This window comes from Embiotoca jacksoni, unplaced genomic scaffold (genome assembly GCF_022577435.1).
Source record: "Embiotoca jacksoni isolate LCO1_2020_lvr unplaced genomic scaffold, fEmbJac1.0.p SCAF_16, whole genome shotgun sequence".
NCBI lineage: Eukaryota > Metazoa > Chordata > Actinopteri > Embiotocidae > Embiotoca > Embiotoca jacksoni.
In genome coordinates, this window is record NW_027185296.1 from 14,172,389 (window position 1) to 14,199,185 (window position 26,797).

The 26,797-nt window shown below is 43.5% G+C and overlaps 2 protein-coding genes across 4 annotated transcripts; both read right to left on the minus strand.

Moving 5' to 3' along the window:
* Positions 1–591: 591 nt before the first annotated feature.
* On the minus strand, positions 592–13,044 carry rad23ab (RAD23 homolog A, nucleotide excision repair protein b). 3 transcript variants are annotated; one of them, XM_069151051.1, is made up of 10 exons: positions 12,805–13,044; positions 11,554–11,635; positions 9,981–10,060; positions 6,240–6,880; positions 5,835–5,881; positions 4,965–5,092; positions 4,765–4,885; positions 3,540–3,721; positions 3,067–3,213; positions 592–2,572 (listed from the first exon to the last, which is right to left on the minus strand). In XM_069151051.1, the coding sequence occupies exons 1-10, from the start codon at positions 12,871–12,873 to the stop codon at positions 2,459–2,461; spliced, it is 1,611 nt and encodes a 536-aa protein (XP_069007152.1). In that variant the 5' UTR covers positions 12,874–13,044; the 3' UTR covers positions 592–2,458. The 3 variants fall into 3 exon arrangements, with proteins under 3 accessions (XP_069007152.1, XP_069007151.1, XP_069007153.1); XM_069151050.1 differs by having other exon boundaries at positions 3,540–3,724; XM_069151052.1 differs by having other exon boundaries at positions 3,540–3,724; positions 6,240–6,439; positions 12,805–13,042.
* Positions 13,045–14,616: 1,572 nt separating this feature from the next.
* On the minus strand, positions 14,617–24,467 carry LOC138199107 (calreticulin-like). The gene is made up of 9 exons (XM_069151053.1): positions 24,265–24,467; positions 22,338–22,439; positions 21,097–21,300; positions 19,912–20,006; positions 19,620–19,829; positions 19,159–19,272; positions 16,994–17,137; positions 16,750–16,842; positions 14,617–15,880 (listed from the first exon to the last, which is right to left on the minus strand). The coding sequence occupies exons 1-9, from the start codon at positions 24,356–24,358 to the stop codon at positions 15,671–15,673; spliced, it is 1,266 nt and encodes a 421-aa protein (XP_069007154.1). The 5' UTR covers positions 24,359–24,467; the 3' UTR covers positions 14,617–15,670.
* Positions 24,468–26,797: the final 2,330 nt, after the last annotated feature.

Consider the following 26,797-nt stretch of genomic DNA (forward strand, 5'->3'; position numbering starts at 1 on the left):
AGACGGTGTGTGTCTTTCCAAATCATGTCCAATCAACTGAATTTACCAGGTGGACTCCAATCAAGTTGTAGAAACATCTCAAGGATGATCAGTGGAAACAGGAAGCACCTGAGCTTAATTTTGAGTGTCATGGCAAAGGCTGTGAATACTTATGTACATGTGATTTTTGAGTTTTTTATTTTCAATAGATTTGCAAAAATGTAATTTTTTTTTACAATTTTTACATTGTAATTATGGGGTATTGTAAAAACTATTTTTTTTGGAATAAGGCTGTAACATAAAATGTGGAAAAAGTGAAGTGCTGTGAACACTTCTGGATGTACTGCATCTAACAGAAAGATATTTTGGTTGAGTTAAACCTGCTTCAGTCTTCAGGCCTCTCTGTGGTAACTGCACACTAAAGAGGTGTTATCAAAGGAAAACCTTCAGTTGGGGAATCAAGTCATAAACTGGTCTGTCGTTGACTTTGCATGACTGCTGCCTTGAGCTGGTAGGATGCCTCAAACGACTTTTTGAGATGCACCTTTTTCTCATCAGCAGTTCAGAGTGAAGCAGGAAGTGAGAACACAATAAGATCATTCAGGACAAAACCACTTTGTAAAAGCCTTTTATTTTACACAATGCTTGAACAGAAAAATCCATGCATGGTGCATTTAAGGTTCAGGTCATCTTCATAAACCCAAAGGAAACAAAGCGATGAGAGAACGGGTTCAACACAGGTCAGCTGACATCAGAACTTCCTGGTGGTTTCATCGTTCCTTCACCCACTGCCATGCTACACACATATACATATACACACACACACACACACACCAATGTCATGCAACCAACCGGCCTCACAGCTGAGGAGCAGCACTGTCACAGTAAACCACCTTTTCCCAAACGATGCTCAAGAAGAGATGCTCAGAGAGAAGCTGGAGGTGCAGTGCCGCCCTGCTGGAGGGTTCAGATGAGGGACTCCTCTGCTGTCTCTGCAGTGGGCAGCCCTTCCCTCTTCCCTCTATTGTTTTTTTTTTTCTTCTTTTACCTCATTTACAACATTATAGCATTTTCATAACCATTTCCAGCTCAAACACAACAAAGAGAAGAAAAGAGAGAAGCAGCAGAGCACATGCTGAAAACAACATGTCAATTTGTTTTGGATTTCAATTCCTTCAGTCCACGTTTCAAAGAAGTGATCAATCATTAATAATCAAAGAACCAATGATCAGCAGTCCCAGAATACTTCAGTGGGAAATGTGCACAACAGTGTAAACGACAACAGTATTAGTGAAATACACCACATTGGAGTCTCTAACCAGAAGGCATGAAGAGCTCCACCTGTTCACTCTGGAGATGCAGACGAAGTCTGAAAGAAGGCTGTGGATATGTTTCACCAACGCCGCTAAGAAAATACGGAAAATAAAATAAAAGTCAAAGAGCTCGCAGATGATACTGCACAGCAACAAAATAATCAACCTTCATTTTCTGTCATCTGCAAAGGAACAAAACAAAGAAAGGCCACACAGTAAAAGATGACAATTCAAATTCATGCTGCATGACTGTTAATCCGCCTCCCCAACTCAACACATCACGTTCAGGTATTAATCAGTGAACCACTCGCCTACAGCAGACAGATCTGACTTCTGTTTCATCATCATTCCCAACAAAACCACAGCACAGCATAAATAAGAGTCACATGTCAGAACTCTGACATACCAAGAGAAAATGCGGAGACAGTACGACTTACAAAGTCAGAATCAGAACACAGTCACTTTCTCAACATTATGACTCACGTCGTTACAATTTGGAGTAAATTATCTTCATTTCATCTAATTTTTCAGGCAGGAATCGGTGGCAACATTTCAATGCAGTAAATTCAGTCCACATCTGTTTGACCAACGATACGTCGAACATCACCAGGAGAACTCCGCGGTGCTGCCTGGACGTTTGGTCAGACATATTCAGAACGAAGAAGCAGATGAAACGAAAAATCAAACCTGAACTTTAATATAAAGCAGCTCACAAACAGTACAGGCAACAGTTTGCATCACATTTCCAGGGAAGTCCAACATGGAGGGTTTGGCTCACACACGTTGAACTCCAGATCCACTCGGAGTCTGGTGTCGGTGTGTAGCGGCTGAGCTGCAGCGGCAGCCCTCCAATCAAAAGCCTGCTGGCCTGTGAAGTGATGCAGACTGTCTCAGTACAAGCAGCAGCAGCAATGATGTAGCAGCAGTGAGGCGGCGCTCAGTCAGCGCTCCAACGATGGTCATCACAGCTGAATGGAGAGAAGGCAGCACAGCGTGTCATCTTCATCACCTTCATCACCATCATCACCTTCATCACCTTCATTGGACCACAGTCACACGGCGTGAAAAGACAAGTCCCCTTCCTCTACGGTCCTCGTTCCTTCTGATGGCCCTGTGCAGTGCTGTCCTCCACTCTGTTGACCAGTGATGTGTCAGATGCTGATTGGCTACTCATCGTCCCATGCTTGCTGAAGCAGGAAGTTAGCGGCCAGATTCTCGTTCTTCTCACAGGCGAAGTACGCCTGGATGACCAAACCCTCGGGGAAGCCCAGCGCCTTCAGCTGGAACACAAGGGACATGTCACGTTACACACACACATGTATATATATGTGTATATATATATATACACACACACCTAAATACACACATATTAATACACACATAAATAGCTGACAGACGACCAGGTGCATTTTACCAGCAAACTGTTATTATATAATCCCTTTATGTTTCACATGTTGAAGTCGTATCCTATTTTTTCCTCTCGAAGTTGGAGGGGGCGGAGACCCAGCATCCCTTTAACAAACCGCCACTGTACAGACCGCTTCCAAACTATGTTGGTCTCCCAAAACCACTTTCTTTTTTCTGTTTGTCCTCATGACATAATTTCAATAACGCATAAAGAAGAAAACACTGACAGTCGTCTCAACTGTTTCCTGGTTCTGCACCAGACTGTGCTCAGAGCTTCGGGTGTGAACAGACAAGCGAGCGTCCTGGTGGAGTTTTGGCTACTTTAGCTTTGTACAGTGGCAGCTGAGTTGATGAGAAGCGAACTGACCCTCTCGATGGCCTCCTTCTCCTGTGAGGTGACCTGGATGTAGTTGGTTTGTGGTGACCCCTGGGCCTCGGCCCCCTCTCCCCCTGCGTCTCCACCTCGGGGCTCATTTAGCATCTGAACAAAACGGTCCTGGTGCTGCGTGATTTGCTGGAAGGAACAGACATGATCACGTTATAGATCCACCTTCCACACGGCTCGGAGGTATTTCTTCAAACCCTTTTAACACAGTCTATGGTTTTAATAGATATCACATGGAGATCATGTTTACTCCCAGCTTCTACCGGAATGGAATTTCTGCCACTCTTCCAGTAAGGGATTGATTGAAATTTGAAGTATCAATTGAAACTCTTGACAAATCAGACACTACTGTAAAGAATATACAGCTCTCATCTGTAAGCCACAGCACACTGTAGGAAACACTTTTTTTTGCTGGCTTGTATCATGCGTGTGGTAGACTGCCTCTTCAGCTCCACCTGCAGCAGCTGAGGGTTGTCTCTGCCCAGCTGTTGCAGCAGAGCTGGGAGAAGGGCCGGGTTCTGCTGGATGATCTGTCTCATCTGCTGGAACTGAGGCTGATTCCTCAGGAACTCCAGAGGGTTCCCCGAGGAGACGGAACCTCCTCCAACAGCGGGAGGCTGGCTGTCCGGCGCCGGCCCTGCTGGGGGGAGGACGGGAGAGTTACTGGTGTTCAGGGAGGGGGAACACTTTCACAGGAAGTCTGTAAGACCTTTAGTTTAGAACATTAAAAAATGGAAAGAACCTTTCCACAGTGAGAGAAGAAACATCAGTTTTGATGCTTTGTCCTCTACGTGTTGTGCTGCAGAGACAACTACTGAGGTTAGCAAGCTAAACAGCTCGACCCAGCCCGGCTTGTCTGTGCACCACAGGATGGTACTGTGAGTCACTGCAGCGTGAAGTCTGCTCTCAGTCCAACATCAGAAGAAATAGTAGTGTACCGTTTTTCCCACGAGAGGTCAAATGTCAAACCCTGACTTTCAGACTAAAGAGCTGAAACTCCACAACCTGTAATAAACAGAGAAACATGCTGCTGTTGTGCTGAGCAACAACAAACACACACATTTCTGTTAAAAACAGGCTGACATGTTCATCTGTTTGATATTAAAATGAATTAAATCCATCTCTAAATCCTGGCTGCAGAGGAAAACAAGTTATCTAACAATAACAGTAATTAGCTCACAGCCTTTATAAACTACATTTTTAATATCTGTCAGTGAGCACTAATGCTACCAAACACACACACTGACAATAACTAGATAACTAACGTTACAGCTACAGACATGGAAGATATTACATTTGATTACATGAAAACTCAAATTTGAACGTGCAAACTAAATATCCTGATATTCCAGGACTGATCCCGCCCAAAAGAAGATCAAATTCCCTGTCTGGAAAAGAGTTATTCAATTTCCCTGATACTCCCTGACCTGTGGGAATCCACTTTGAACCAAATAGCATAAGAACCCCACCTGTCACGTGACGCTACACCAAAAAACTAGCTGTAAACTCTATTCGCTGATGAAGACTGTGACATGTGGTGGAAAGGTCTGGAGGAAGCTGGGAGAGGAGCCTGGGGGAGAAGCGTTGTCTGGCTCGAGGGTTAGAAGTGAAGCCTGTGGAGGAGACAAAGCCCTCTCGACCCACTAACTGCAAGTGGGAGGAATAAAAGCGCACTCTTACTGTTGGAGGTGGCGGGGGGCGGCTGCGGTTGTTGCTGTGGGGCGGGGGTGGAAGGGTTGGACGGAGCGCTGTGTCTAACTGGCTGTTGGGAGGGCAGGTCGCTGGCCTCTGCAGGGATACCCTGAAGTAGACAAACATTTACTACACACTCTGCAGCACGGTGGCGGGGGGGTGGGTGAGGAGGGGGGTTAAATCCTCACCATGAGCAGGTACTCCACCGCTCGGTCCGGGTTGTTGTAGCTGGCTCGGAGTGCAGCCACGACCGGCTCGCGCTCGTAACCCATCGACATGATCTCTGACACCAGGTTCTCGTAGGCCGGGCCCGTCACTGGGACAACACCGGGGGAGGAGGAAGCCAGGCAGAGAGGGGGTGAGTGGGAGGATTCATCACAAACTTATGACACATATTGATAGTTTGGGCTAATCAGAGCAGCCGTTTCTGGGTCTGGAAGTGGAACAGTACAGTAGATATGTGTATATGAACAGGTGCAGATATTTCAAACATCCCATGGAGATACAAAGTGTCACGGACTGCTTGGTTTCATTCATTTCCTTTTTGTGTTCAGCTACTCGTGAGCGTGTTTCACGTTTGTGACTCGACATTGACGTAAACTCTTTGCTACACTTCGTTTCAGCACGAAGCTCTTTACAGTTTGGTGAATTTGAAAGATCAAGTAGCATCAGTGGTGAGCAGTTCCTGTTCCTGCATCACATGCACACATCCAAATATGACTTAATGTGGTGAATGTTTACTGCTCTGGTCCAACGGAGTGTCCTCCTGTGACACTCTGCAAGGAAGGAAGGTCTGAATTTCACCTTTGGTATCCTCATTAGCATACAGCAGCCGGCCAATCACAACACAGTACAGGAACCAGTGTGTTAACACTGAAGGTGTTGTCCTCAAAGGAAATTTGACTGGAAAGAGTAATTGCAGCAGTGTGTGTGTGTGTGTGTGTGTGAGATGTGTGAACATCATCAAAGTTCAAACCCAGTGGAAGGTGGATAGTCTGCAACATATCAACAGTACATCAGCATTTGTTCATTTATAATTATTACATTTGATGAATTACCCAGTATTGATGCCGCTTCCTCCAAAAGACCCAGTTCATCGACGAGGCTGCAGAGAAAAAAACGGTGATCATCAGAGTTCAACCACCACAGTGCTGGGAGCTAAATGCTAATATCAGCTAGCGAAATGCAAAGAAGGAACAACGGCAATGGTAAAAATTCAACATGGAACATGTTAGTACGAACATACACGTTCATGATGGTATTTTGTCCTAATTACAAATCTTGTTACTCTCATCAAGGTTACGATTTTTTATGGTCAAACTACAGCAGAATAGTTTAATTGCTGAGCAACACGCTCCCCAAGCAAGTCCCGAAACGATCCCCAGGATCAAAACATGAGCTTTCCTTCCTAACCCTGACTCTATGATGAACTAAACTGGCAGTGAGTGGATATCAAGACCTACCTGGAAGCTGAGGAGTGGACTGGTGTGGTGGCAGACGCGTCGTTCTCCGGGTCTTCTCTTGGTTTGTCTTCTGGCTGGGCAGCAGGGGTGGGGAGGTCTGTTGGCACCGAGGCCGGGGCAGCAGCTGAGTCTGTGGCCGAGTGGGAGTCCAGTGCTGCTGCTTCACCGGAGGCCGGCACCGTGTTTTCTGAGGCAGGGGGCTGGGGTTCAGAGGGGGGCACTGACTGGGGGGCAGGTATGAGTGTGGATACTGTGTGTGTTGGTGTGGAGGGCACTTGTGTTGGGCCAGAGTTCAGTGCTGAATCTGCAGCTGATGGTGGTGCTGAAGATGATGGTGGAGCTGAAGATGATGGTGGAGCTGAAGATGATGGTGGAGCTGCAGCTGATGGTGGGGCTGCAGCTAATGGTGGTGCTGAAGATGATGGTGGAGCTGAAGATGATGGTGGAGCTGCAGCTAATGGTGGTGCTGCAGCTGATGGTGGAGCTGAAGATGATGGTGGAGCTGCAGCTAATGGTGGTGCTGCAGCTGATGGTGGTGCTGAAGATGATGGTGGTGCTGCAGCTGATGATGGTGCTGATGTGGCTGCAGCTGGTTGGGCAGATGGCTGCGGGGTTGCTTTTGGAGATGGGGACGATTTAGGCTAAAAAACATTGACAGTTAATCATTAGTCGTGTGGTTATGAAGACAAACAGAAACACATTTTTCACTCAGTTAGCGTGCTCACTTCTAAAGGCTGGGTCAAAACACAGAAGTTCAGTACACACTCAAAACAAATATCAACGCAAAACGTAAGTTCTCGTTTCCATTTTTCAGGAGTTTTAGTAAAATATCTCAAAAGCTTTTTTCTTCCAAACTCTTCACAAAATTCAACCTTGTTTCCCAAAAAGTTGTGGAAAAAGTCAATAAACAAAATGCAATGATTTGCAAATCTAATAAACCCATATTTAATCAAAATAGACCGAACACAACGTATTAAATGTTGAAATTTGTATTGTTTTATTAAAGATATCTGCTCATTTTGAATTTGATGGCGGCAACACAAAAATTTTCAAAAAAGTTGGGACAAGGTCAACAAAAGACAAGTGTTGTAAAGATTAATAAAAACACCTGGTGGGACATCTCACATCTAATTAGTTGAATTTACAACAGATCACTAACATAACTCGGTATATAAAGATGATTTCAGAGAGACAGAGTCTCTCAGCAGTGAAGATGGGGAGAGGTTCACCACTCTGAAAGACTGTGTTGGAAAATAGTTCAACAATCTAAGAATAATGTTCCTCAACGTAAAACTACAAAGAATTGGTGGATTTCATTGTTTACGGTTCATAATATCATTAAAAGATTCAGAGAATCTGGAGAAATCTCTGAACACAAGGGACAAGGCTGGAAACCAATATTGGATGGTGGTGATCTTCGGGCCCTCAGGCAGCACTGCATTAAAAACACACTATTCTGGAGTGGAAATCACTGCATGGGCTCAGGAACACTTGTGAAAACCATCGTCTGTGAACACAGTTCATCGCTGCGTCCACAAATGCAGGTTAAAACTCTCCAAAGAAGAAACCAGATAGAAATATGATCCAGAAACACCGCCGCCTTCTCTGGACCGAGATCATTGAAGATGGACTGAGGTGAAGTGGACAACTGTCCTGAGGTCTGATGGATCACAATCTGAGATTCTGTTTGGAAATCATGGACGCTGCATCCTCCAGGTTAAAGAGGAGAGGGACCATCCAGCTTGTTATCAGCTCAGTTCTAAAGCCAGCATCTGTGATGGTACAGGGATGCATTAGTGCACATGGCATGGGTAGCTTGAACATCTGGAAGGAAGCATTAATGCTGAATGATATATTCAGGTTTTGGAGCAACATATGCTGCCATCCAGACAACGTCTCTTTCAGGGAAGGTCTTGTTTATTTCAGCAGAACAACGTCCAACCACATTCTGCACGTATTCCAACAGCATGGTTCTCTAGTAGAAGAGTCCTCTGATAAACTGGCCTCCTGCAGTCCAGACCTGTCAATCATTGAAAACATCTGGAGCATCAGGACATGGAAAATATAACAAAGGAGACCCTGAACTGTTGAGCAGCTGAAATCCTCTATCAGGCAAGAATGGGACCACATTTCACTTTCAAAACTCCAGAAACTAGTCTCCTCAGTTCCTAAATGTTTACAGAGTGTTGTTAAAAGAAGAGATGATGCAGCTCAGTGGTAAACATGACTGTCCCAACTTTTTTGAGACATGTTGCTGCCATCAACTTCAAAATGAGCAGATATTTTGATTAACAATAAAATGTATCCGTTTCAATACTTGATATGTTGTCTTTGGTCTATTTGCAACTAAATATGGGTTTAAGATATTTTCAAATCATTGCATTCTGTTTTAATTTATAGTTTACACAGCGTCCCAGCTATTTTGGAAACAGGGTTGTAGTTAAACTCCATGGTAGCTAGCACTTCACCTTTGCCAAGATAATCCATCCACCTGACAGGTGTGGCACTGATTAAATAGAAGGATTATTGCTCAGGTGAGCCTCAAACTGGTCAAAATAAAAGGCCACTCTGAAATGTGTAGATTTACCAGTCAAACACAATGATGTCACAAATTTTGAGGGAGTGTGCAGTTGGCATGCTAACTGCAGGAACTGCAACGGAGCAGTTGCCAGTGAATTAAATGTTCATTTCACCATAAACCGTGTCCAACTTTGTTTGACAGAATTTTGCAGTACATCCAACCGGCCTTATGAAGGTCTGAGACCACCCACCCAGACAGCTGATGCAAAGGCTGGTTTGAGCAACCAAAAAAAATTTCAGCTCAAGCTTTCAGAAGCTGTCTTTGGGAAGCTCTTCTTCATGCTCCTCGTCCTCACCGGGGTTGTTCTGACTGTAGCTCGTTGCTGGAACTCAAGTGGGCGAATATTCACCTTCGATGGTGTCTGGATCTCTGGGGAAGAGTTCTGTCGTCATTTGTAAAAATGTGCCTCATACTGCAAAAACAAACTAAGATAAACCTGCATATTTGTGAGTGGCTTTTTATTCTGGTGGAGTGATTATCTTGGCAAAGGTGAAGATTTTAACAAATTTATTAATAAAATATGAGAAATGAACCTATTGTGTGCTTAAAAGAAATGAAGAAGAGATTTTGATTTAATCTCTTGAAAAATGGGAGTTAAAACTAAGGTGTTGTGTTGTTTTTTTTTGTTTAGAGCACTGATTTCAGTACACCAACAGTTAAGGTGTAGAGTAGAACCTGCGGTTCAAGGGGAGATACTTTCTGTCTTTGTCATCTTGTAAACTTGAATTAAGGGATGCCAACAACGAGGTTGGTGACAACAGAAGCGTCGCCACTTGTGACTACAACCAGCCAGTCAAGTGAGCGACACCGCTGGCAATGAGTGAAGCAACAACCGACCAGGTTCAGACAAAACACTCAGTGCATGCTGTGGGCGGTTTGTAGCTGTGAGCCAGACAACAATCCTCACCCTGCTGCTGATCTCTCAAACTATTCATTGACTCATGTTGGTCAGTGGTTTTCACTTTTCATTTGGAGCAGCTGTTGCTGAGAAAAAAACAGAAACCCTTCCAGTGTTTTGGAGAAAGAGTTCAGAGCCACAGCGGGTGTGAATGACTTGGTGCAAAAGAACAAGATTTCAGTTAAAAAGACAAACTCCGAGCAGCAGAGGGGGTGAGTATGATACTACTCCGTCTGAAACAACAATCGGAAGAGATACTGACCTTCGTAACCATGACAACGACAAAGTTTTTCTCATCGATTTGGTACTCCTTCAGTGGGGTGTCATCATTTAAGATTTTGCCTGTGACATTCAAACACAAACAGCCAGTGAGAAAAGATTCATGACATAACTGCTGAACACAAACAGTTCAACACATTTAAAGTTTACATCCGATGAACACACTGGATTCAGTTTTCCCCGTCTGTGGCCAGCAGACACACAGCATCACTGACTGGTGGTGGACTACAGACATAATACAACCCTGTTAACAAAACAGTTGGGGCGCTGTGTAAAATGTAAATAAAAACATAATGTGATGATTTGAAAAACATGCAAACCCATATTTTTAATTGAAAATAGACCGAAAACAACATGTCAAAAGGTGGAAACTAAGACATTTTTATAATTTTATGAAAAATATGTGGTTATTTTAAATCTGATGCCAGCAACACACTTCAAAAAAGTTGGTACAGGGTCAACAAAAGACTGGAAAAGTTGTCTAATGCTACAAAAAAAACCGATATTATTTCACAACTAATTAGGTTGAATGGCAACTAATCAGTAAAATGATTACGCAAGGGACAAGGCTGGAAACCAATATTGGATGGTGGTGATCTTCGGGCCCTCAGGCAGCACTGCATTAAAAACATACTATTCTGGAGTGGAAATCACTGCATGGGCTCAGGAACACTTGTGGAAACCATCGTCTGTGAACACAGTTCATCGCTGCGTCCACAAATGCAGATTAAAACTCTCCAAAGAACAAAACCAGATAGAAACATGATCCAGAAACACCGCCACCTTCTCTGGACCGAGATCATTGAAGATGGACTGAGGTGAAGTGGAAAACTGTCCTGAGGTCTGACGGATCACAATCTGAGATTCTGTTTGGAAATCATGGACGCTGCATCCTCCAGGTTAAAGAGGAGAGGGACCATCCAGCTTGCACAGTTCTCATGAACGCAATATCTCAAGAACACCTAGAGGAAATATTTTCTTACTTGACACAAATGTTCACATGGTCCCAAGGAAGAACTGATTAGATTTTGGGGGTCAAAGGTCACTGTCACCTCACAAAACACGTTTGTGGCCATAACTCCAGAATTCTCCCACTAATTATGAAAACATTTCACACAAATGTCTGACAGGAAAAAAAAAAAAAACATGAAGTGATGACATTTTATATCCAATAGGTCAGAGGTCATCTTCATTGTGACATCAAGATACTTCCTTCCATTATTCAGTACTATGACTGAGGAGCAGAAGGGGACACTGTGACCCCAAGTTACATGTGTTCAGATGCCGAGTTGGTGACAATAATCTTGGGTGTCCATCTTAAAACTCTGCTGATAGTATAGAGCTTCTGTGTGTGAAGCATCCAACCTTTTTTGTGAATTTGTGGCTTCTTTGCACCAACATCCATATCTGAAGAAAATTGTGTTCTGTCAGAATCAGCTTGATTAGACGTCTTTTATACGAGTCTGGACATACATGGTTGGAGGAAGCATGCAAGCGAGAGGTGGAAACTCCGGTTTGTTTTTCTGTAACACTGTCAAATTGATCGTCTGGCTCACCTGCATAGATGAGTTTTTGTCCCGCAGAAGGAAATGCATCTTTTCCTCTGTCCTCCTCTATCTTCTCCTTCAGGGCTTTGACCTGCGCAACAGAAGCAGATGAAACTCAAACACATCTACACATTAAACGGTCATGGCTGAGTCGTGATGCCATCACATTGTTCTGGGATTGTCTTCAAAAGGTTGATGCTCTCCAGAAATTTAAACCTGCATGACTCCTGCTAGTTTCTGTCGAATCAACAAATCAACATGAAGTTGGCTGCAGCTGGAGAAATAAATGTTGTTCCATCCATTCATGACTTTTACACAGTTGGACATCTCTCTGGGTAATTATGAAGAGGAATGAATCTTTCTTCCAATGCTCGTTCTGAAGGCCTACATGTTTTATCAAATCTTTGTCTGCACTGGTTTAAAATAAGTTTTTTTGGATTTTCAACTAAATTGTGTGACTTTCTCACATTAACAACAGAAATAAATGTTTAAAGTGAGAACATGAATACTTGACCAGCAGTTATTGGTCATGAACAAGCTGCCATTAAAAATATTTTCATTTCACGGGCAGCTTGATGCTCGTTATGATGATGTGTGGGGCTGAAGACTGTTAACACAAAAAGGAAATATTATCACTTGAATAAAGCTCATTTAAAATGTAATTTAAATTAATATATGACAAACAAACTTTCAAAGGGGTTTGCATAATAATAATCAGACTGCTCAATTTTCCGTTGACGGAGAGGAGCTGAAAAATATTGCCTCGTCATTCATGGTGAGACTGAAACAAATCAAACACCGTCAAGCGAAACAAAACAACAAACGCTACTTCCGGTCGGTTTTGCCACGATAAAACCTCCTGGATGTTCCCAACTGTCACAGCCGCGAAGTTTAAACAATGTTTTACAGCACGACACAGTACAGTAAAGTACGGAGCAACTACGTCCTTCTTGTAAAATGTAGGTGTCCATTAAAATGTTTGTTATTCAATTACAATTTTTTTACGATTTTACTGTGAAGGGTCAGTTGCTCAGTTCCGGTCTGATATGCGCTCATAAACTCAAATGAACTCTGTTACCGTGTCACTGCAGAAACGCTAACTTGTCTCGGATAATTGTCACACCGCGGTAACTCGTTCGGTCACGCCGAGGCCGTGTGTTGAAGCCCGGCGCAGCGTCCTACCCCGGGGCCCGACCGGCTGCCTCCGCCCGCCCGCCCGGCCTCCCCGTGTTTACTTCAGCCCCGTTAACTTCTACTCACCGTCACCTCCGGCTCTATTTCTACTTTGAACGTCTGCTGCTGGAGCGTCTTCAGTGTTATCGTCAACATCTTGGGACGTACTGCAAGAAAGCAGCTGCTTTCACAAACCCGGACTGTCGGCGCTCTTTTATATTTCTGCGTGAGTCAGCTGTCTCAGTGCCGCCGAGCAGCTGCCCACGGGCGCCATCTACCGCCGGAAGCCCCGTACGACATGCTGCCCGACATATCCCCATCCCGAGCGTGCGGAATATATGAGGCGATGAAACAGTTTTAATCCTCACGTCCTTCATCTCTGCGCGTTTTGGTCCAGCCTCACATCCGAAGGCTCCAAAGATAATAAATCGGATATGATTGGTCACCACCACTACGTACAGACACACAGCACATGGGGAGGCAGTGATGTAAAGGGGTACCGGCTCCAGGAAGGTCTTTATGTAAAGTTGAGGGGAAATAAACGGGTCAAGATCCAAAAAACAATGCACGCTGGTCTGACCATCTCCAAATATGATTTCATGAAAAAGGAGCTCGCAGTGCTTTTTCTTTTCGCCCGGTTCTGTCTGAGGTTTCTTCCTGTTAAAAGGGAGTTTTTTCTTCCCTCTGTCGAAGGTTTTTCTCCTGTAAAGAGGAGGTTTTTTTCCTCCTACTTTACGTGGGAATTGTTGAACTGTCAAGTTCCTCTGTATGATGCTGTAAAGATTTGTCTGTGTTAAGTGCCTGAAATAACGAGTGTTGCGATTTGGCGATATATAAATAAAAATGAATTGAATTAAATAGCCTCATCGGATCAATGCTTCATCTGGTTTTAGGTTATTGAACCTCCTTACACTCTCACTCGGATAATGAGTAGATGTTGCATAAATAATATTTTGAAAGTTAAGGAGTTTAGACTTGTTCAACAGGTACGTCAGACATCACTACTGAGCTAATCAGATCTCTGGGTTGAACTACTTCTGGTATAATACAGGTTGATTGTCCCTCTCATCATTTTAATCCGTTGTCAGACCAACCGTCACCCATCAGTGATGTCATCAACCATCAGTGATGTCATCATCCATCAGTGATGTCATCAACCATCAGTGATGTCATCATCCATCAGTGATGTCATTGTTGGTTTGTGAACATTATGAATCCTCCAGTTCAGATTCTGTCCGTCACCATCTTGTTAGTTTGGAGTAGTTTGGAGTAGGAAGTGACCATATTTGGACGAGCTGGGGGAGGAGCCAGCGGTGGATCTGACTGATCTGATCGGAAACCTGACGATACTACGTCCCGCCCACCGATAGCTGTAACCTGACTGCACCACAGGCCTGTCAATCAAACAGACACGCCCCCAAAAACAGGTCTTCTTGAATCTTCTTTTCTAATGAATGAGGGATTATTTTCAGATGGACCTCCAGAAAACTAATAAGAAGGAGTCACTTTAGCTAACAACACCGAGATAACTGATGGACACATTTTATTCACTTTGGATTTGATGAGAGAAGTTGAATGGGAGTCTATGGAGCCGGAGGCTTTTTGGAGACGACCTCTAGTGGCACTCGCTGGTATTGCAGCTGAAGACACTTCTGGATCAGAACCATTTTACAGACCTGAAGCTACGAACTGTTTTATATCCAGTCTGTCAGACTCGTCATCATGTCATCACCTCACATAAAGGTGGTCCTTCAGAGGTTTTCCTCATTAAACTGCAGAGCAGGAACTCCCGGGTGAACCAACTTTTAAAGCCACCGCCCCAGTGACAGTGAGGAGGAACACCATGTTTGTTTCTATCGCCTGGACATCATGTCCTTCCACTGAAGACAGTCGTCAGTGTGTTGAGAGAAGCTTCAATTTATTCACTGAAACTCAAACAGTGTGCACCGTGGTCCAGTCACTCAAAACAAGCAGAAAAAAAAAAAAAATCACAGTTTGTCTGATGCGAACACATACAGAGTTGGAGGAAGGACACATGAGAAGCTGGGCTCTGTGTAATGACATGAATTCAGTGGATGAAGGTGACGATTGAATAAATAATCAGAACATCACAGAAGAGAAAGTGCATGAAGAAGACGTGTCAGACCCTCGACTGACCCAACATCCCAACTACAGGAAACAGGACGCGCACACACACACACACGCACGCACGCACGCACGCACGCACGCACACACACACACACACACACACACACACACACAGACAGACAGACAGACAGACAGACAGACAGACAGACAGACAGACAGACAGACAGACAGACACACAGACAGGCACGCACGCACGCACGCACGCACGCACGCACGCACGCACGCACAGACAGACAGACAGACAGACAGACAGACAGACAGACAGACAGACAGACAGACACACACACACACACAGACAGACAGACAGACAGACAGACAGACAGACACAGACAGACAGACAGACAGACAGACAGACAGACAGACAGACAGACAGACACACACACACACACACAGACAGACAGACAGACAGACAGACAGACAGACAGACACACACACACACACACACACACACACAGACAGACAGACAGACAGACAGACAGACAGACAGACAGACAGACACACACACACACACACACACACACACACAGGGTCAGACATTTCCAGAAAAATCACATTAAATTAGAAAGTGAGCAACACAATCTTAAGGAACTCTTCTCTTAATTTGAAGGTTAAAAAAAGCAACAAGGGACTCAATAAAAAATAGGTCGGACCTGAAAGCCTTCCTCCTCCCCTCCGCCCTTCCTCCCCTCCTCCCCTCCACCTGAATAAAGGCTGTTGTATGAAGGGTCAGAGGTTTGAACCTGAAGAAGGGCCCACAGCAGTCCAACGAGCCCCCCCACCCCCTCCCCCCCAAAAAAACTCCCCCCTACAACTCATCCTTCTGTTTCCCTTCACTGTCCTCCTCTTCTGTTGCAGCATCCTCATCCTCCTCCGTCTGCTCCTGCTCCTCCTCACCATCTTCCTCTTCCTCCTCCTCCTGGTCACCTTCAGTGTCCTTCTTCTTGCTCTTCTCCTCCTCCTCCCTCACTTTCCTGTCCATGTCCTCCTGCTCCTCCTTCATCTTCTTCTCTGGTCCCTACATGGTTTCAACAGGGACACGCTGGTGAAAACTCTTTGATGGGGATTTTAGGTGAAAACACGTCAAATTACAAGAAGAAATGTATTTGTATGGAAACAACTGACCCCAGAGGGAGTTAGTATTCTACAATACCGACTGCAGCAGGACATGCCACAAGTGTCTCGACTGCCAGGATCATACTTGCTAAATAAATAATGAAACAGAGTTTCTCTTCCTGAAGGAGTCCTCCTGTCTGCTTGAGGACACCTCAGCAGGTGGACAGAAGGAGCCACAGATTAAACCACCACTCTACTTTAACAGGACTGTTTGGATAGCCAGCCATTACATCTGTGAACTGAGAGGACTGTTCTAGTGGACGGTGTTTGACCGACCGTGTTACATGTTCATGTTAAACAGACGTTACTGTGACTGACTCTCTCTACTCTGAGAGCATCAGTGTGTTCACTGTCAGTACAGAAACATCAGAACAAGTACCAGGAAGAAGCACTCAACGCTCCAAAAGAAGAAGTGTCAAACTCTGGACACTTTCCACCCTAAACCGTCGCCATCTTGGCTCCGTAGGAGAAGGGGCGGGGCCACCGATGTAAAGGATTTTCAAATTAAAGTGTCTAGAGCTGGTACTAACATGTTAGAGTACTAGCATGTTGGAGTACTATTATGTTAGAGTAGCATAGTAATAAGAGGTGAAGCCTGTGAGTCGCTGTCTGTCTGACTTTCTGTCTGAAACATCTTTTAGGTCCTCAGGCGAGCCCAGCGACCTTCAGATCATCACTTGGATGTTCTGTATGTGAAGTAATAACAATCTTGCTTTGTTAGGTGTACATGAGGCTCTACATACTGAACAGTGTCCCCAAGTACGGTCCTACCTTCATGGCTCCCCAGGTTTCTTTCCCAAACTCCTCTGCTTCTTTGACATCATCAGTGATCAGGAAGTTGTCAAAGATCGTTCCAGATTTAACCTTTCAACAAAGATATCAAACATTTTAACATTACTTACTCAAATCTGAATGAGAGATGCTTTTTCTTGTTTTGGCTCGACTGAACTGAGTGAAACATCTCCGTACGCATACTTCTGTTTGCCTCATACAGAGGGGGAGGAGTACTGGTTACCTGCCACAGATCCAGGCCCAGGACTCCAACGCTGTCAAACTTGTACATGTTGGCATCCTGCGTGTACTCTGGGTTGTCCATCTCCGGGTGGACCCAGGCCCCCTTGTAGTCAGGATTGTCGACCTGCTTGGGTTTCCACTCACCCTGTAAAGACAGCAGGACGGAGACTGGTGCTGGTTATCACGTCGGTTCCATCATAGCGGTCGACCGATTATCGGGGGCCCATATTTGGTATTTTTACGATTATCTGTATCTCTATTTTGTCCTTATTCAATCGCTGACAGATGCATTTTAAAATGCGCTGCTTTGGCTCTACTTCGGCCCGTCTTGCACTTCTCCAGTACATGTCTGTCAACGCTGAAGTCTTCTCTGCCACAGAGACATCTCTGGAGTGGAGAGAGCAGCTCCCGTGTTTTAAAAGGTAAGACAGCTGATACTGCAGAAGCAATGGTGCATTCAGGCAGCTGGGAAATGGGAGAGTTCTGATTTGGAAACATCCCACTTCCCAGTTGAGAGCGTTCCCATGACAACAACAAAGACCCAACATGGCAGAAATCTGCTCTATCTGCTGTCTGAATACAGAAAGGTGACAAACGACCTTGTCATTACCCCTGTAGACCATCACAGGGACGAAATGGAGTCATTATTATTTGTTTACTACATTTCTACATGAGGTTTTTAGCAGATAACGTTTAAAACATTCAGCAAATGAACAGCAACAGAGTGAGTACCTCCTGGTACCACTTGTTGTTTAACAGCACAACACGCTCCTCCAATTAGTACGACCTAAATTAATTATAAAGTGACTTATTATTGCGTTGAGCAAGTGAATCTCTTCCTTTCAACACAAACGTTTGCCAACTTTTCTCAGAGCTCTCAAACACCTCTGACTTTCCGGGTGTGAAATTCCGCGTTTTACAGGTGTTCAGGTGATTTCTCCCACTCGGAAGTCTGAACGTTCCCACTTCCATGTTGCTTATGAACGCACCGTTATAAACACCACAATCATGTCATATTTGATTGCTCCTTTTAATAACACACTTGTTTAATAAAACTTCATCTCACAACGGAGCAACTCCTTATTGAACGTCATATCTGTTAGTTTAATGACACGCGTTTACTTTTTGTGTGTGTTGTCATGTGTTCAGCTGAGGACATGGCAGAAGTAAGAAGCATCACACGACATTGTTCAGGACCGCGGACGGATGCTCATGGCGTTGGCGGCGCTAGGAGGGGGGCTGGTTGGGGCTGGAGACAAACTACTCGTGATTACATCCAGACAATCATTGGCCAAGGTGTCCCTTTCACTCCAGGCTTGTGTGTTTTGGAGGATCCCGATGCGGACTGGGTCCAAACTGCTCTCATACTGGGACGGAAACTCATTGTTATGAACTGGATCTGGGTCTCTGTGGTTCATCCAGTTGGATAAATTAGCTGCGTTAGAAAATCTATTGTTCAGGTTACTCAACAAGGTGGAACTTTATCTGCGGAAGAGGGAGCGACACCATGCTTATATGGAGAGGGGTTAATCAGGCTGAATCATCATAGTGCAAATGAACAGAACTGACATTGTGGAACACTAACTTTTGCATAATATGGTTAACGACCTGTTTCCCTATAAGCACTGCTACATCCAACGATGAAACTTGTAGGCTTTCAACATTACAGTATTATTGTGGCTTGTTCAGGCCCACTTAGATGCAGTGGAGGAAACTGTATACCAGTTTGTTCGTAGCTCATCAGAAACCTTTATAGACGCATCCTTTTCTCTATATTGTTGCTGGTGGTTTTTTTTTTTGTTTTACCCTGTTTTTTTGTTTTTGTTTTGTTTCTTGCTTCTACATTTATTTTCTGTATTTAGTTTTCATTGCGGTTTATTTTTGGTTAATTTGTTTTATTTTGTATGTTTGTGCAATAATATGTTCCTGCATTCTCATTGGGTTTTATCCAACTGCATTTATAGTCTCTCTGTAGTTTACACAGCTACTCATTCATAGAGCATAATTATATTATTCATAAAGCAACAGCTACATAGCTGTTGCTTCTCTTTCTGCTCCATGTTGGATGTTTGATCTTAGTGTTATCATTTGCTAAAAAACAAAATCTATAAAATATGATTAATAAAAAACAGTCTCAGATCATATCCTCAACAATGCAAGCCGCACCTTGTACTCTGGGTTGGTGACACTGGGAGGTTCCCACTCTCCGTCCATGTCCTCATCCCAGTCGTCAGGCTTCTTGGCATCGGGGTCGGGGATGTTTTCTGGCTGATCCCAGTCCTGAAAGACAGAATCAGTGGGGTCACTAAAAAATACATTAGACCGTGGCGCAAAGCTTAAAACAGAAGTGTGACCGAGGCCCTATCGTTACCCTGATTTCTTTGATGATTATTTGACACGAGCCTCGCCTAAGAATGCCCATGTGTGGAGCTAACCGAGGCTTTTCAATGAGATTCAAACATGAAGTCAGGTTCAGACAGCAGATGGAGACTTTAGAGGCGACACAAGGTTTAGAAATGTTCAAAAGAGGAGTTTCAAGCTCTCTCTCATTATGTTCCACAGTTCCAAGACTTTTATATATCATATGCTGTAAATAAAAAACAAGTGAAGCCCCACTGGTCTCCTACCTCAGGCTTGGTGTCGCTGGGATCGTCGATCTTGGCCCTGTCGTCCCAGTCGCTCGGTTTCTTGGCCTCTGGGTCCTTGATCTTCTTCGGGGGTAACATGTCCCAGTCCTCCTCCAAGGAGCCAGACTCCACCTTCTCATTGTTGATCTTAACCTCGTAGGTCTGGTCTGGATTCAGGATCATCGTGTACAGGTGGGTCAGCTCATCATCCTGGAGAGTTTAACACATCTTTAAATTCATGTTGACAAAATATAAAAACCTACAATCTTCAACAGGCTTCACGCAGAGCTACCTTGCACTTGATGTCTTTCTTGATGAGGTGGTTCTGGCCCTTGTAGTTGAAGATCACATGAATCTTCTTTGTGCTGTATCCACAGATGTCAGGCCCTGAAAACACATGCCCAATTATCGGATGTATTCAACTTCAGTTATCTTAACAGAGGACGCACAGCAACAACGACGTCTCAAACAGCTGAATGTAAAACATACATTCAGCTTCCATCCATCCACTATTTACACTCAGGGGGCGGAGCCTATCCCAGCTGACTTTCGATAATGGTGGGGTTCACCTGGCAGTGTTTCCCCATACTTATACTTTACTTGACACCCACCCAGTTATATGTAGCGTCCCGTTTCAGTATTTTGAATTCATTTTTTAAAATCCGCCTGAGAGGACGATGCCAGACAGCCGTCTGTCCCCCTCTAGAAGTTCATGTGTCGCTGCTCCAGGATGAAATCCACCTGCAGCCACACTCACAGTCAACTGAAGATGAACATGGGTTAACAAGTCAAAGTAACCATTAACCAGTTGATAGTTATGGGTGCGTTCATTAATTTAATCTGAAACTGTAAGTGTCATCTGAACTGTTTCAGTTTCACATCACTCAGAGCTTTAGTAATGGAGGCGGATCATTCGTGATGTGGGCGGAACTTTATTGATGTTGGGGTTTCAGATAAACTACTTCACAGTAAAAATACTGTCAAAGAACAAGTTCTGTTTAAACTAATGCTGTCGAAGTTTGCTTTTCAAGAATGTTAATTTCAATGTTGTGGTGTTTTTTTTTTTTTTGTCTTTAAAAACTGAAAAGAACCAATCAGAGAGTCACTAAAGTGTTGGATCAATAAACAGTACAGTCATTAAAAAGATTCATCCCTTTTCTTCACTTAATGTAAATATTTAAAATATTGTCTCATCTTTATGGTATGTCTTTATTTTATTTTTTGTTCCAAATTATGGAGAATAGTATCGATAAGTATCAGTACCGATAAGCGCCATTATTCATGTATTCCTGACACCCAAACACATCAACTAAATTCTCTCCCTATCAGAAACACTGCCAGCAGACAGTGACTCACCTGCGGCCAACAAAACATGGCGGACCTCTCCAGCTGTGCGGTGACAGTGCTAACCTCGGTCAACCCTCCTCAAACAGCAGCGCTCTGTGGTCAGAGCCTCCGCCACACAAACAGGACTCACCGAACATGATGTAATACTGCGAGTCTCCGTGCATGTCGCTCTGGTCGAGGTCAGAGGGGAAGATCTTGACGTAGCCGCCTCCGCAGTCGATCTTCTGCTCATGTTTAACGGTGAACTGGATGACCAGGGGCTTCCCCTCGTTGCTAAAGGGCTCAAAGCGGGCAGACAGGGCATAGAAACGAGCGTCCTGGCTGGTCTGGAGACCTGTGCAGGTGAAGTTAGAAATAAATCAGACGTGAACCGCTGTTAGCAAGAAGGACTCATTTCCATTCAGAGCTTGAGTTTATGACAGAGCAGTAGTTTTGTCTGTAACCAAACCAGCAGTACCAGCTAGACAAGCCTGCCGACGGCCAAAAAAGGACCCAGGAATGAATGGGGGCCCTAAAGTTCCAGGAAGACCGAGTCAACTGGTTTGTCACTGACATACACTAGAAACTAGAATAATGGACTGACTAAGTACTAACTGCTAAAGAAACAAATACGTAAACACATCATGCTGCACATCACAGAAATATTCAAGTTCTAATCTTTTTAATAATTTATTGAACTTAAAGAACCATGCTGCTCATGGTTACAAAAAAAAAAAATCATAAAAATTACACAGGTTTCCAGAACAGACAGTTTGTGACTGTAATATAGAAAACAAAGGATACATCTGCTTTCAAAATATGAGCTTTGGATGCCATTTACTTTATAACAATTCAACACAAAAACAAAGCACAGTCTTTTACAACTTTCTGTGTATGAAACTAATTTACCATTCGGTAATATGTAGTCACTTCCTTTGATAATAAGCATTTAATTAAATCATTTTATTAAGTAGACCATATTTCCCACAAATCACTACCAGTTTTTCCGCTCGTTCCGGTTTCCTTCGGTGCAGTTTGTTCTGCTGATGAGAGGAGAGGAGGAGAGCCGTGCTGATTGTGAATGAAGAGTTATTTTCTTATGGGACTTTTCATTGGAAAGACTACATTATGCTGTAATACTTTCAGGAAAACCTTCATTTGACGACGTTTTTTTGCAGAAAAATTTACGAAATTTTGCCAAATTGCAAATCTCCGCAAATATTGTGGAGATACCTTGAATTTGCAAATAATTGGTGCGATCGCAAGATTGTGATTTCCTGGAAGGACTGGATAAGAGTTGGTAGAGTTAGTGAGTCCTGGTGTTTGTAGCAGCCTCATTTACCTACATTTGTATGTTAAGGCACCATCTGCAGCAACGATAGAATACTTTACCTTTGTCAGCCTCAGCGTCCCCGTAGAATTTCCCAGCGCTCAGTTTCCACTGGCCGTAGTCCGACTTGTGTTTCGACTCGAGCCAACGGCTCTTCCATCCATCTGAAACACAGACAACTGCATTGCTTAACCACGGCCGAGCTTCTCCTTTGGGAACCCACAGTATCACCATAGTACACACAGTTGTACGTACATAGTCTGTGGTTCGCCCTTTATATAAAGTCTGTGGTTCTCCCTTTATATACGGTCTGTGGTTCTCCCTTTATATACGGTATGTGGTTCTCCTTTTATATACGGTCTGTGGTTCTCCTTTTATATACGGTCTGTGGTTTTCCCTTTATATACGGTCTGTGGTTCTTCCTTTATATACGGTCTGTGGTTCTCCCTTTATATACGGTCTGTGGTTTTCCCTTTATATACGGTCTGTGGTTCTTCCTTTATATACGGTCTGTGGTTCTCCTTTTATATACGGTCTGTGGTTCTCCTTTTATATACGGTCGGTGGTTTTCCCTTTATATACGGTCTGTGGTTCTCCCTTTATATACGGTCTGTGGTTCTCCTTTTATATACGGTCTGTGGTTCTCCTTTTATATACGGTCTGTGGTTTTCCCTTTATATACAGTCTGTGGTTCTTCCTTTATATACGGTCTGTGGTTCTCCCTTTATATACGGTCTGTGGTTCTCCCTTTATATACGGTCTGTGGTTCTCCTTTTATATACGGTCTGTGGTTTTCCCTTTATATACGGTCTGTGGTTCTTCCTTTATATACGGTCTGTGGTTCTCCCTTTATATACGGTCTGTGGTTCTCCTTTTATATACGGTCTGTGGTTCTACTGTTATATACGGTCTGTGGTTCTCACTTTATATACGGTCTGTGGTTCTCCCTTTATATACGGTCTGTGGTTCTTCTTTTATATACGGTCTGTGGTTCTCCCTTTATACAATCAGTGGTTCCACATTTATATACAGTCTGTGGTTCTCCCTTTATATACGGTCTGTGGTTCTCCTTTCATATACGGTCTGTGGTTCTCCTTTTATATACGGTCTGTGGTTCTCCCTTTATATACGGTCAGTGGTTCTACCGTTATATACGGTCTGTGGTTCTATCGTTATATACGGTCTGTGGTTCTCCCTTTATATACGGTCTGTGGTTCTCCCTTTATATACGGTCTGTGGTTCTCCCTTTATATACAATCTGTGGTTCTCCCTTTATATACAATCTGTGGTTCTCCCTTTATATACGGTCTGTGGTTCTCCTTTTATATACGGTCTGTGGTTCTCCCTTTATACAATCAGTGGTTCCACATTTATATACGGTCTGTGGTTCTCCCTTTATATACAATCTGTGGTTCTCCTTTTATATACGGTCTGTGGTTCTCCTTTTATATACAGTCAGTGGTTCTACCGTTATATACGGTCTGTGGTTCTACCGTTATATACGGTCTGTGGTTCTACATTTATATACGGTCTGTGGTTCTCCCTTTATACACGGTCTGTGGTTCTACCTTTATATATACAGTCTGTTGTTTTACATTTATATACAGTCTGTGGTTCTTCCTGAAAGCTCTCCGCACATGAAAAGTGAAAGAACACTCCGACTCACAAACTAGGATGTAAACTGGCGAACTTTTTCATTGCCATCAGTTGACTAAATACAGGCAAGTATAAACAATAACTAAAACTTCACTGCTGTTGCACTTTCCTCTGTCACCTGACTACCAGACATAAGGAGGCCTTCAGGCTTCAGGTGATGCAGTCTCCTTTCTTTATAAAGACGGAGTTTCTCTGTAAAATGCAGCATGTTTAAATTGACCTCACTGAAACCACTAATGATGGGCCGGCTTTTTAATTTCCAAGCAAGCACAGACTTTCTCCCACAGATCCATTCAAACAGGACAAGCAGACATGAAAGCAGCCATACTGCACCTCCATCCACAAACTGCTCCTTGAAGTAGACCGCAGCTTCAACAGTGACAGCTATCGATGCAAAAAGTGCCAGAAAAGCGGCGGGAAGCTTCATGTCGGCGGCTTCAGTCCTGTACCGGGGGAGTCGAACCGAAGATCTAACGGGAGCGCCGAAAACAGCTTGGAGGAAACGTAACCGGAGGATTTCAACAGCGGCCAGCCTGCACAGATGGCCGCAGCTCATTGGTCGAGCGTTTCACCAATGACATTAGACCACGAGTTACTTTTCGGAAACGCTCGTGTTCCGTCGGCCTGGGTCGGGAGAGGCGGAGGGGAGAGGCTCTCCTGCTGCATTCACGGACTGTGGGAAAGAACAGGTGTAATTTTGTGGGCTCGTAACCGGAACAGAAATCTCATGTTAGGTTTCTGAGATATATTAATGCATTTCTGAAATCAAAGCCATCATTCATATATCCTTTTTATTGTTTTATGATTGATCACTAGCCTAATGCATCATGGCTTAATTTCCATCCTTAGTTTCGAGCACACTGGAGTTTATTGTTTCTGCTGAGAAGAACCGGGGAAGCTAGACTGCGTTGTCTACTGTGGGGCATCTGACAGTCTGTAAAAAGAAAGCTGGGGGTAAAAGTAGTATTGTTTATAACATTTGACAAAATGAGCCAATAAATTGCAGGATTGTACCACACTGTGATCCTACAGTGGTTAGGCCGTGAGCCATGTTCTGGGTCTGTTTCTCCGTGAACATGACCAGAGAGTAAATATCAAGTTCAGTGTCAAACCCTCGAAATAGGCAATGGAGACCTGAACAATGCTTCAGAAAGGCTACGTTGTGTGATATTCGTGTTTCTGAGGAGCGGGATGTTTGCCCAAAACTGAAAATGGTTGCATCAGATAAGGCGGCAACCAGGGGGGGGTTTCTGTGACATTGACGGGGCAGGAGTATCAGTTGAGTACCAGTTTTTAGGGACACGATGAAGGGAAAGTTGCAACTGTAGTGGTGGGAGAGGGAACATTTGGGGCTGTACCATAGTGGTTCTACCCTTTATATGCAGTCTGTGGTTCAACCTTTACATACAGTTTGTGGTTCTAAATTTATATAGTCTATGGTTCTCTCTTTATATAAAGTCTGTGGTTCTAGCTTTATATCCAGTCTGTGGTTCTATCTTTACATACAGTCTGTGGTTCTACCTTTATATACAGTCTGTGGTTCTACCTTTATATACAGTCTGTGGTTCTACCTTTATATACAGTCTGTGGTTCTACCTTTATATACAGTCTGTGGTTCTACCTTTATATACAGTCTGTGGTTCTACCTTTATTTAGGTTAGGTTAGGTTAGGTTAGGTTAGGTTAGGTTAGGTTAGGTAGTTACTTTATTAATCCCCGAGGGGAAATTTTTTGGCTACAGCAGCATACAGAAGCAATAAGATAATAATAGAATAATAGAAAAGCAATAAAATAGCAGTAAAATAGCAGTAAAATAGCAGTAAAAAATATTAAATATAAAATATAAAATGCACAGTATATACAGTACAGTATATATCTATATATATTATATACAAAATATATATTATATACAATATACGGTCTGTCGTTCTACCTTTATATACAGTCTGTGGTTCTACCTTTATATACAGTCTTCGGTTCTACCTTTATATACTGTCAATGGTTCTCTATATAAAGTCTGTGGTTCTACCTTTATATAAAGTCTGTGGTTCTACCTTTATATAGAGTTTGTGGTTCTACCTTTATATACAGTCTATGGTTCTCTCTTTATATAAAGTCTGTGGTTCTACCTCTATATATAGTCTGTGGTTCTCCCTTTATATACGGTCTGTGGTTCTACCTTTATATATGGTCTGTGGTTCTACCTTTATATACAGTCTATGGTACTACCTTTATATACAGTCTATGGTTCTCTCTTTATATAAAGTCTGTGGTTCTACCTTTATATACAGTCTATGGTACTACCTTTATATACAGTCTATGGTTCTACCTTTATATACAGTCTGTGGTTTTAACTTCATATACAGTCTGTGGTTCTACCATTATATAAAGTCTGTGGTTCTACCTTGGTATACGGTCTGTGGTTCTACCTTTATATAAAGTCTGTGGTCCTACCTTTATATAAAGTCTGTGGTTCTACCTTTCTATAAAGTCTATGGTTCTACCTTTATATAAAGTCTGTGGTTCTACCTTTATATACAGTCTGTGTTGAAGTGGTGGGAGAGGGAACTTCTGGGGCTGTACCAGAGTAGGGTGGACATTGGTTGCTGTCTCAAACCTGTTGACGAACCAGTTGAACTCAATGGCCTTGTCCAACATCACCTAATGGCACCTCGCTGTTCTTTTTTTTGTCATAGCCAGTGATGGTCCTTATTCCCCTCCACAACCTCTCTGGTGTTGTTGTGCTCCTTTGCCTGCTTCAATCTCCTCTTTAACTCACGTTGCACACACTTAAGCTCCTGCCTGTCTCCATTTTTGTAGTAATTTGAAATTAAAGGTGATCCAGAGTTGATACTGCAATTTAAATA